Source organism: Notolepis coatsorum (assembly GCF_963971535.1).
Source record: "Notolepis coatsorum genome assembly, chromosome: 19".
Taxonomy (NCBI): Eukaryota; Metazoa; Chordata; class Actinopteri; order Aulopiformes; family Paralepididae; genus Notolepis; species Notolepis coatsorum.
Genome location: NC_140183.1, coordinates 91238741 through 91251038, shown reverse-complemented (window position 1 = coordinate 91251038; position 12298 = coordinate 91238741). Strand labels below are relative to the sequence as shown.

The 12298-nt window shown below is 44.3% G+C and overlaps 2 protein-coding genes across 2 annotated transcripts in view; one reads left to right on the top strand and one right to left on the bottom strand.

Moving 5' to 3' along the window:
* Window positions 1–2440: 2440 nt before the first annotated feature.
* On the bottom strand, window positions 2441–8765 carry LOC311246626 (zinc-binding protein A33; the record flags this gene model as incomplete). Its single annotated transcript, XM_084336774.1, has 6 exons — window positions 2441–3272; window positions 6227–6342; window positions 6567–6589; window positions 7461–7694; window positions 7975–8070; window positions 8697–8765. 6 exons carry the CDS (start codon window positions 8763–8765, stop codon window positions 2719–2721), a joined length of 1092 nt encoding a protein of 363 aa, XP_084192900.1. The 3' UTR covers window positions 2441–2718.
* A 1383-nt stretch (window positions 8766–10148) lies between these two features.
* Window positions 10149–12298, top strand: part of ino80e (INO80 complex subunit E) — a 5332-nt gene continuing 3182 nt past the window's right edge. The window contains 3 exon segments of the mRNA XM_084336773.1: window positions 10149–10194; window positions 11224–11306; window positions 11405–11475. Coding sequence (XP_084192899.1) covers window positions 10167–10194; window positions 11224–11306; window positions 11405–11475 — 182 coding nt within the window. The 5' untranslated portion in view covers window positions 10149–10166.

The window sequence follows — 12298 nt, the reverse complement described above, 5'->3', positions numbered from 1 at the left end:
GTATTCCTGTGGTTTTTTGTACACACTATAAATACATACCACTGAAATATTGAAGTGATTCACCATATTATTTCTGTAGTGGAATATTATAGAATTGGTTTTACCATAGAAATACTATGATACTACCATTGATTGATTGATTGATTGAAAATTGTATTAACAGATTGCAGAATGGGTACAATACAGTACGGCTCAATGCACACAATTGTTAAGGGGATGCAGACCAGAGAAAGACTTTCGTCTTGTTTACATCAGGGTCCCCCATTTTCAATTCATCATAACATATTATGACATACAGATAGACAGTACTGCTACATCTATACATTTATGTCTGACATACCAGATCTACAAATACAGTACTGTTTGTGATACAAAAAGAGTCTAAGAAAGAGAGTATATACATTTGAGGGGGAAGAAACTGTACATTGGAGGAGGGAGGTTGGGTGGGTGGGGGGGAGGGTAGGCCATAGTATTTGGTGCGTTCAAAAACCCACAAGGATGCTATAGTTGTACTCTATTTTCTTATGGATCTTCATCTGTAGTCATTCATTGTTGTTTGACATATGGTTGTGTGTGTGTGCGTGTGTGTGTGTGTGTGTGATGCTGAACTCCATCTATAGCCACTGTGTACAGAATGAAACTATACTGTACCGTATGTGTACATCTCCATCTATTGTGAGTTTTATTATTAAGGTATATCCTTGTGTCTGCTTAGTATTGTCCTGCAAAGTAACAATGAAAAAAAGAAACTGCTTTGTTCTAGTCATGGGTATGAATGTGTTTAATGTTGAGAAACCCTGTAATGGTTGTTCTTACCCTGAGGCTTGTTGTTACTCTGGGTGTGGTTACTGTCTTTGTTCGACTGTGCCTAAAGAATATTCAATGGCTGAATTAAGAAATTAGCCTACACTCCTAATGGCACCTTTCCTTACATATTATTAGGTAGGGTATTCACGGACTGTACAGGAGGAGAAGGCTGAATGCACACTAACTGATCAACATGTTGGTTTTTCTATACCACTGATTGCGCAATAGGTACAGATATGCAATAGGAGATATGGTATGTGATATGCAATGTAACGGACATTGTGTTAGAAAGCACCTGGGCAGCTCTCGGTTGCACCTGCTGTTGAAAGGCCAATGATATGAATGATACTTGATCTAAGTTTAGTTGTCAGGGTTTTCTGGGACCTATATTGAGTGAAGGGAATAACTCTGTACTGTATGTATACGGGAAGCTGTCGCTCATCTCATCAACAAATCCAATAGCACAGTGTGAGCTAACGGCAACACATCCGATGGATTCCATTTTACTTGTGACGTAAACGCTCTTCCTTCTCTCTGCTGATGACTATCCCGTGAGATGCTAGATCGGTATTTTGTGTTCCACCACCATCGCCGCCACCAGCATCGCCTCTGTGATGTAACCAGTAATTGTAGCCATGGAGCCAGTCCCAGCGTTGTGGGGATGATGTGAGGGAGGGTGCAGATGGTGTGTGTATAATGGTAAACAGGCGCTTTCCACAGCATGTCAAAGAAAACCAAGTCTCCTGGGACTGTGGTCAGTATGTCCACCTGGTGCCAGAGAGGGTTGCTGGTTCTATACCCACCACAGATAATCTTCCACAAATAGAAACCCACAGAATGCTCTTACTATCGGCACTCCTTGCACCACGTGAGCCGTCTCTGCCCTGCTCCTCTGTGTGCTGAGTTTACCTCGGCTGTGTCGGCCGCTTGGGTTACGTGACGTCCTCTCGGTGTTCTATCTGCATTCCCTTTTTTGCACAATACCACACACAGACGTTTTGTAAAGAAAATATTCGTTTCTTTTCTTTATTTCATGTTTAAAGGGATACTAAGAATAAACAAAAGATTACGACATATACATTTGTTGTCCTGTTGTCGTTTTGTCCTGTTAGAGTGCCAGTATTTGGTGTTAGACGTGTCGCAGTCGCTCCTTCGCGTCTATTACAGTCGTCCCGTTGCACAACGCACGACAAATCATAGTTATGGGTCTGTAGAGACGACAGGTTTGTCTTTGAGAGTGACAGGGCTGTCATTCCACCCTAGTCAGTCGTCTCACTCAATGTCAACATCGTTTCATTCTCCCCCAATGCCACCAAGGCAGTCACCTCCACCCCTCACCACCACCCACCCTGCATGATCCCACTGCCCTATCCTCCCACACATAGCTCCCATAGCCATACCCTTTATACCAGATACACAGTGTCACGGTGGAGGAGGCATGACTTCAGTATTTATAGACGGGCCGAAGGTAACCTTCTGAAGCAGCGGGCCGCCCCGTCTCAGCAGTGTGGCACCATATGCTTTTAACAGCTCCTCAAGGATTCTTTTTCTTTTTATAAACTCTACGTGATTAATAGCACCGCAGAGAAAGGCAGGCATCAATGACAGTGTCTGTGTCAATCAGCCCGTTCCGTTCTCGAAGTCCAGGTTTTATGTTTTTTACCCATTTATTTATTCAAGTAGAGTAATGATAACAGGAGATCTACATAAACACAGGCATAAGCTCATGTCTTTCATATCTCGATGCACATTTAATGGATCATTTATATATTTACATGTTTTCAGCAGCAAAACGGTTTAATAATACACAATAAATTGGTATATACAGTTAAATTAAGTTATTTTTGTCATCCCTTCATATCAATACAGTACCGACTGAGTTGTTTTTAAGTGGGCAAGCTCAGTTCCTCGTCATAGCGAGGGGCTGAAGATTTTAATGGGCCCCGCGTTCCTCCCGTCATCTGTGTCACATGGGTTATAGAAGGCCAATAGTGGAACCAGAACTGTTCCTATGGAGAAGCTGAAGAGCGGCGCCATGGTAACAGCATTATAGAAGGACAGCTCCTCCTTCTCGCAGTCCAAGAACACGCCAAGGCGCTGCAGCCGGAGGGAGGTGTTGATCTTGGTGGGCTGTGGGTCAGTACAGGCCACGATGTCCCCTGCCTTCAGGGACAGAGTCCACAAGCCACTGGAGGTGCCACTAGAGGACATCTGCCCTCTCTCCACGTCATCCCGCGCCAGGCCCAGCCGCCAGGCGTTCTTGCCTCCCACATCCACCTCCCAGTAGTGGCGGCCCGTGGTGAAGCGCTGGCGGCCCATCACGCAGTAGTAGTAGCAGAATCTCCGGGGGTTGGCGGGGCAATTTCTCACGACCTTGTCCTCCTCAAACCACACCGAGGTGAAGGAGGGGGACATGGTCAGGTTAGGGTGGGCCGTCTCTGGGTCGAAGGTCACTGAGGTGATATCTGTGGGGTGAAAAATATAGAAAGGTTTGTACTCTTGACTCGAGGCTTGTATGAAGACAACATCTGCACACTATAAAGGTACAGTAAGGGCTGCGTGTGTGTGGGTCACGGGCAGATAATAGGGACTCTTTAAGTTATCTGTGTAGGAATAACCACTAAACTGCTTACGCAGACATGAACTCATTCACTGCCAACGACGAGTATACTCGTTATTGGCCACCAATCGTTGGACGCCAACACAGAGTATACTCGTTATTTGATCGTTATTTCTTTTATTCGCTATTTCCATTCATTATCCATCCAGGGAGCCTGGTGTTGCCATAGGGAATGAGTCTAAGTCCAATACCGCCGCCTGGTGGGATGCGGCCGGTGTTGCACTTCCTTTGAGACTCTGTGTATGGGGCTGTATGAAATGCCTCCGGGCGGACTTTTCTAGTAACCTGAACCAAGGGCTTCATTGAATCGTTTTCAGGACCCCCGATTCATTATGCTGTGGTGGGTTATGTCGTGGGCCAAATGGACATACGATCTACCAGATGGCAATCAAATAATTGGAATATTCTTTTTGGAATCCCACCGGCCACAGGTAAGAGCAATTTAACATCAATTTCAGCTTGATTGTGCCTTGTTTTCATAGCCATCGCCCAGATCAGCGTATGTTGTTGTACTAACGAATGCCGTTATTGACAATCAATTAATCAGAAACGACCCCCCACCCCCCCCTTGCATGCATTCATGATGGAACATAATACCGATCATATGCATTTGAATTTTTTATTGTAGCGTGTGTAGGGACGAAATGCCAATGGATTTAGTATAATACATGTATGGATGGAAAATAATTTTATTTTTCACATCTTGAACGATAGATACTCGATGTCAAATGGGCCATAGTATTGCATCCATAGCTATAATATAGAATATAGTTATAGCCCTGCAAACAAGGTGAGCGACCCCATTGGTTTAATGCCTGGCAGCACATAGCCATATCCCGTTCCCAGCGCGGCAGAGAAAGAGTTAAGGAGAAGGGGGAAAATAAACAACAAAAAACAACCTTTACAGGTGGAGGCCTCAAAGTGAGTATTTAAGAAAATAAGTCAAGTCCAAAAACCGGACGACACTCAATAAAGAGGTATTGAAGAAAATAAATAAATAAGCCACAAAGGCAACTCCTAAAAACAGAGTTTATATTGAAAACATAAAACAATAAACCTCCACCAAGGGAGTTTATGTGTCGTAGTAGGCAAAGGAGAGTTCCAAAAGAACACAAGAAACACTACCATAAAAGGCTCAGCCTCTATCAAATAAAGTGTAAAATAAAGCCAAGAATGGCTACAAATAAGGCTAAATGCTGAGAGATCAGCACTACTCTTCAATATAATAAGGACGACCAAAAGGATAGCCAACACAAGGAAATGAAAAAGCAGCCAACACTGCGAGACTCAAACCTAAATAGACTCAGCTTTACCAAAGGCACAGCTGCACTGCATCAGGTGCAATCAAGCCCACACACCTGCCGACCCATGAGGCAATTAACCACAGAGGCCGGCGATTGACAGCTGTCCCTCACAGAAAGGCGAAATAGACAGCTGTCCCTCACAGAAAGGCGAAAATAGACAGCTGTCCCTCACAGAGAGGTGAAATAAAGTAAAACCATGACAGCACCCCCCCCCCTCTAGGGGGCGTCTCCAGACAGACCCCCTGAGACACATCTCCGAAATTCCCGAACAAGCTCAGGGTCCAAGATGTCCCTGGCCGGAACCCACATGCGCTCCTCTGGCCCATAACCCTGCCAGTCCACCAGGTACTGTATACCCCTACCAACCCGCCTACTGGACAGGACACGCCGTACAGTATATAGGTTGGCCATCAATGAATCGTCGTGGAGGTCTCTCTGCAGGAACCAACTTGCTCCTCCAGACCATTTTAGGGGACTGATACGGTACTTTAACTTCACTACATTTCAAAGGATATACGGGTATCCTACTATTCACGTAATTTACCGACAACACCTGTACTAGTTACTTTTATTAGAGGGTTTTACAAGACATGCAACCATTCAATTTATAAAAATGGCTGGACCGGCGGCGGGGGCCAATCCTACAACCACGAATGTCTGTCGCTGATTAAGTTACACGATTGGGCTGCTGGATCAGGCCACCAACCAACGATGTCACTGGTAAACATGGAAGTGGAAATGGCCACAATTTAAAACATTGACCATGGTCCAGCCATATACTGTACTAGGTTATGACCTAGTCTTGGAACCACACCCTATTTAAGATCCTATATATTATTCCTATGGCCTAGAACAGTACAATCGATATTTGTGAACATGAGTAACTCTGTCTCAAAACCAGGGAGCTGAGACTCATACTTGTGATGTCATCGGGTATAAAGTCTGGTGCTGCTCCATAGGGAATTAATTGGGCAATATAGTAAAAAATTATGAAGAAAAGCACCCAGGGGGATTTCCTGGGAACAACGGTACATGTTCTGGTTCAGTGGACTAGCAACCCTTTCAGCTTAACCAGGTACTTTTACTTGTGATACTTTTTTCCTTTACCAGAGTACTATTCTATCAACATATTTCTACTTTCACTTAAAGGATTTGATCACTTTATATGGACTAGTGCAGTGCCCGCTTCGGGCATGGCCGGTTGGAGTGTCGCGTGGAGTATGGCTGCTTGCAGCGTTCTTGAGAACCACTCATCCGATCAAGTTCACTCGACATTGTTATCCCTTGGGTCCTCCAAACGTAAAGTTAGTTGTTATAGCGCCACCATCTTGCCAAATGGCACCATATTCGACATCGGACCCCCCTGGGTCTTCAGCAATACACCCACAGAGTGCGGTCGATCAGATGAGCGGTTCTTGAGATATGTGAAGGACAGACACACACACACACACGCACACAAACAGAGATTCCTTGCTTTATAGTTACATGGCCTTACTCGGGTAGAGCCAGCTTTTCATGTGTTTCCATATCCTGTACTGGATAGGCCCCACGAACTGTCCAGCACACACCTCTGTGTCCACCTCTTGTGGGGGCATGAAGCTAACATTTGCCCTGCATGGACGACAGAGAGGAGAGGGGAGGGGAACAGTGGATAAGAGAATGGTGAGTTGAAGGAGGGGGACATGGTCAGGAGAATATATTAAAAGATTGATTGAGGGTGTGCAGAAATGGGAGGAGATGCCAGGCATGCATAGAGGAAGAGATGGATGAGTTGGGCAAGGAACAGGGAAGACGTCAACATAGAGAACGTTTGGGAAAACATAGCTACGACTTGCCTTTTTATAAGGTCTTGGATTTCCTGCAACAAGAGAATGGATTAGGATAACAGATTTTCATTGTGGCTGCTTTATTACAAAGCCCTTTGTAACAACTGCAAGCATGCAAAACAGGAAATGTAATTGTCACTCAATAACACATCAATCATTGTATAATGTAGAATAATTATTATTCTAGAATAAACGTAAGGGTGCCAGTGTCACATCAGTGATAGATAGTCTAGTCCCTTCCATTCCTATCTGCACTGCCAGCTTTGTTTTGTCCCTTCTAATGAGAAATTGATTTAGACTTGTGAAACTAGGCAAGTCAACTCTTTAGCCAATCAATGGCTATAATTGATCAAATAAGTGCCAATGGAGGACAGGGGAACCGCTGACAGGGTGGCTTTGTGAGACGGGGCTTGAAGGGCTGCTTGGAAGGCAAGTTCGCTTTGGTCCTGTGTCCCAGCGGGGTCCAAACGGGACCCATGCCGAAGAAGGACCAATGCTTAGGGCAGTTATTTTTGTCATAAGTTGGATGCCATAACATCAGATTTTGTCCCAGGGAATTCTCACAGTTGCCCTGTATGAAGCAACATAATGTTGTTGCTGTGCTGTTTCTGTACCAGAAGGAAGCGTCCGGTATATGGAGTGACTCCAACCCACTCCCTGTCCCCTCCCCTCCCTCTGCCCCCCCCCCCAATGGGTATTACATTCTCCATGTTCACCCCCAACTCACTTTTAAAATATCCAAGCTGACCACCGGGTCAAGCATTGTGGTATTCAAGTTGATATAAAGTCACAATAATTGGACGTAATATCCAGTGAATGTTTATGTGTTTATTTTATGTGTTCTTCTGATGTCCATAACAGGTGTCCTGTGTCCAGTGCTGACAGTCTGATGATCTCACTCACTCTGACGAGCCTGGGGCTGTCTTCCTCAGTCAGTTTGTTGTTGAGCGCCAAGATGGCTTTCTCCAGGTCCCTCTCTTGTGCCACAATCTTCTTCCCTCTCTCCTTCAGCAGCTTCACTAGCTTTTCTCTCTCCCTCCTCAGGCGCTCCAGGTCTCTGCCTTCCTCCTCGTCCAGGAAGTAATGGAGGTTCTGGAACTCGGCTCGGATCTCTCGCTCAAGGTCATCGAACCGGTTCTGTCAGAGACAGAGGAGAAGCAACGCGGTTCTTAACATGACTTTTTTCGTTTTGACCGTACAATGCAACGTGGATATGACAATGTTTAGAGCATTATGATATAATGGGTTACATTGTTGCATAACTACTCCCAACCAAGTTGTGTATCGAAGTGTGAAGGGTACGCTCATATTTTATTGACCACAAACAACTCTATATTGAGTTTGTGTTGACCTAGAAACACACAGTTCATGATAACACAAGTACAGTAAATTAAAGTGGTAAATAATGCAGTAATACCTCAACGTCCACAGCCTCTACGTACGTCTCTCTGTCTGCCTCCCTGCACTCGTCCACCTCATGCTTGATTCTTTTAATAGCCTGGATGAGCTTCTCCTGTAACACAACACACACAAATTCATTGTCATACACACACACACACACACACACACACACCACACATCCTCACTTGCACTCACTCACACACAAAACACACTACAAAAAAGGTTACTTTAAAAAAAGAACTGTATATTTGTATATTATTGTATATAGTACTCATTACCTTTAATTCTTAAGCTTAGCATTGTATTTTATTCTTATTACTTTTTATCGTGTCTATTTTATTATCTATTCTATTTTATTATTTGTATTTTTGCGGCCACCTTCATTTCACTACATGTCTTGTGTATGTATGTGACAAATACATCTCTTGAATCTTGAATCTTATAAACAATAAATAAATAAACAATTACAGACAATAGTTACACAGTATAGCAACAACACAGTTTTCACAATGTAACATTGTGTTTTCACAACAGAGTGTTCGGCACGTGGTAATTAGATGTATTACAGACTGAATGCCTGTGATTGGAAATGTCCAGTCTTGGTTGTTTTATGAAAGAAGAACATGTTACCTCATCTATTAAATGACATTGCCGCTGTCTACTGCCTCGGTCTTCACTCCTGGCAGGTGAAATGAAACGTCAAGTGAAAGAAACTGTAACATGCTGGAATAATCTTACCTTGCAGCCGGGGAGGAGGCTTTTATTGCTGTTGTTGTTGGCGTCTTTTGTGTTATTTTTGTAGGACATTCCAATTTCTCCTGATGGGACAGGAAAGATATAGAGAGACCCTGGGGAATCAATGCAGGAACGGTGGGAAGTGCAATACAAGAGAGGGGGAGAGATAGGGGGGGGGGGAGAGAGGGGGGGGGAAGGGGAGGATACGGAAGGAGGAAATTATAAATCAGAAAGAGAGGGAGAGAGAGAGACACACATACACACAGGTTGAGTGGACACACACTAATACACAAATCAGGCTGACATGGTCTAAAGACAATGAATTAACCCCCACAGGACGTCATTCAGAATCATCCAGAAAGAGCATGTTGACAACAACAAGCACAGGTTTCCCCCTGTCAGCCAGCGCTCTCCCTAGCTGGGCGGGGGCCCGGGGGGGGGCGACTATATGTCTCCATGAACCCTGCCAGAGAAAAGCAGCCGTAGGAACGGAGGTAGAGAGTTTCAGCTGCCTGGAGGAGCAGCGGGCTACAACGATTTATGGCACCAGGCAGAGAGATCTATTTCTGTCTTTCAGTGTCTTTGGAAACAAAGACGATTCTGCCAGGGGAGAGAGAAGCAAAGCAGCCAGCCAGTCAGAGATAGTGTTTCATAGGGGAGTAGTGCTGCCTGGAAGGGAGACAATGCTGTTTATGTTTACAAGTTGATTTTACCAACGTCTGGGGGTCTGAGAGGATCCAATGCGGCAGTGATGGGCTATTAGGATGCTTTGAGAGCAGTATGACAGGATGCTGTTTGGCTAGCCAGTATCCCACTGAGATTTAGATGGGATTGGCGCACAGAGTCAAAACATGCAGTCAGCATTTCTCTGTCTCCCCCCATGAAGATTACATGCGGTACTCCTGCCTGCGTCATGCTGTTCAGCTACACACACACACATTCTCTCTCTCATCTACCTCCATCCACCCATTTCTCTTTTGCTCTATCGTGTCCTGATTTCGTGTGTGTGAAGTCTTGAAATTGTCCTGCATTTTCAAATAAAACCTTACACACACACACACAGAGTCTGGCTTTGGCTATGTGCAAAGGCAGCATTACTCATCTCTGTGAATGTTCCTCATCTATAATTCATGCTGCAGGGTCCTGGCGATGTGACTGTGCTGAGCTCAGGGTGAGCTCAGCTACAATCCCCTGCAGTACAGCAACTATGCAGTAGAATACTGCTGACAGCTTCTCATCATGAAGACAAGAAAGCCTGTATAATAAGCTGCACTTTCCTATTTGAAAAACCAAGTAACACACATAATATTGAATGTATTCATTTGAAATTTCGATCCATGTTTTCCTTTCCCACCTCTGGTGTCAGGCAAAATTATACCAAAATATATTCAAAACGTATTTGCTGTGCCGCCCCCTCCCGGCCTCCACCCACCACGGCGCTCTAAAATGACATCACGGAAGTAAACAAAGAGCATGTCGCACAGGCAGACTCCAGCTAAAGGTGTGTACATTCTGGTTAATAGTTTAATCCCATTTTTTGAAAACATGATTTCTCTAGCATCGCCTTTTTGAGAAGCGTAACTAACGGCTAGTTGCTAACTTAGTAGTCGCAGCACGAGTGCGGGTCAAATCGTTATTTTTTTACGTAATTACATAACATATCTATATGATAATTACTTTACACCGTGCAACAATGCATGACCAGCATCATGTACTGCAACGTTACTGTCCTTCCCTCCTAAGTGTGCAGACTGCAGAACTCGTACAGTTAGGCTAACCATCGCGTCAATCACTACAAACATTAGTTACTCTTTAATGGTTAACTTACTTACAACATGGATGTTGAATGAATGAAAACTTTATTTAACAGATTGCAGAATGGGTATAATACAGTACGGCTCAATACATACAATTGTTAAGGGGATGCAGACCAGAGAAAGATGTTTGTCTTGTTTACATCAGGGTCCCCCATTTTCAATTCATAGTGACATTTATGACGTACACAACATACATGACATCATGACATTTATGGCATAGGGACATACATGACATACATGTATATAGTACTGTTACATTTGTGACATATACGATATGCAAATATGTAGTTACCCATAGATCCTGACAGAGAGACATATGATGGGGAGGAGACTACATTAGGAGGGGGTGGGTGGGTGGGAGAGAAATATACATACGGTGGGGCGAGAATATATACATACGGTGGGGAGGAGACTGTCTATTAGGAGGGGGTGGGGGGGTTTGGACATTTACGTTGGTTGACTTTTTTTATTACCTTGGATGCCATTTTGTCACAGGAAAGATTTGCCTTGAGTGAGTGTCTCCATTGTCTTTAGAACCTGGCCAAAACCAGGCTGGGCCTGTTGTATCATCATGCTTTAGCTTGTATGCCACAGTTGGAGGTGTGAATTCATTTGAAAGGTTGCCTAGTTAATATGCATGGGATATTTGTGTGTGTGCATATTATAAATTAAAGAATAACAATAATAATTTCTTTATAATGATCATCCCCCAGAAATGAATGGCCAGGCAGATGTAGAAGTGGATTATAAACGGAAATATAAAAATCTCAAACGCAAGCTGAAATTCCTGGTCTATGTGAGTATACCAAATTGCAAATATATCATTGTTGGGTGCTACTGTATTCCATCATCTTAACCATCCATGTTTTGATTGTTATATTTCCTTTTGTTCAGGAACAGGAATGTTTTCAGGAGGAACTTAGGAGGTCACAGAGAAAGTTGCTCAAAGTTTCCAGGGACAAAAGGTGTGTGTCAGGCAGCGCGGTCTGTTATGGTCTCAACCAAAGACATTCCTAGTTTAAAAATGGTCCAGTCTTTCCCCTACATATAGAGGCAGCTCCAGCACTGCTGCTATTAGATCACGATCTTATAAAGGTACACAGAGGCAGATGGTCCATTGGCTCATAGAGGTTTGCTGAAACAAAACTGCAAAATTGTAGTCTACAATTTATAATATTTTTGAGGGGTTGGGCGTCTGGGTGGCACAGCGGACATTGCGCTCGTCACCAACGCAAGAGACACCGGGTTCGACTCCGGCTGTTGGCGTTGCCTCCGGCTTGGGCCGGCCGTCATACTGACTCAATTGGCAGAGTTAGAGGGTGGAAGTCGATGGGTGGTAATCTGGACGTTGTGGACAGCGACTCCTACAGGTCGGTTGGGGCGCCTGCACAGCAGAGACAGGAAATGGCGGGGGTAGTGTGAGCCTCCCACACGTTACTCCTCGCCAATGAGAGTCCGCGCTGGCAGGTGAAAAGATGTGACAGGCTGTCTACTTGTGTATCGGAGGGGACACGTGATGCAAGGCTTCTATCCTCCCTACAACCGGCCAGTGGGGGGCATATGCGAGCAACGTTCAAGACAGGGGAGGGGAGAATTGGCACAGTGGAATTGGGATGGGAGAAAAATAGAAAAAGAGGAGAAAAAGTGGATCAAAAATATTTTTGATTGTGTGTGTGAGTGAGAGAGAGAGAATAAAATCAAATCACACTGTGAACCGGAGAACCCATTGCAAAACTAAGGAGCAAAAAGAAATCCTGTAGTCATAGGATTTTATCCATTCTTTTATTA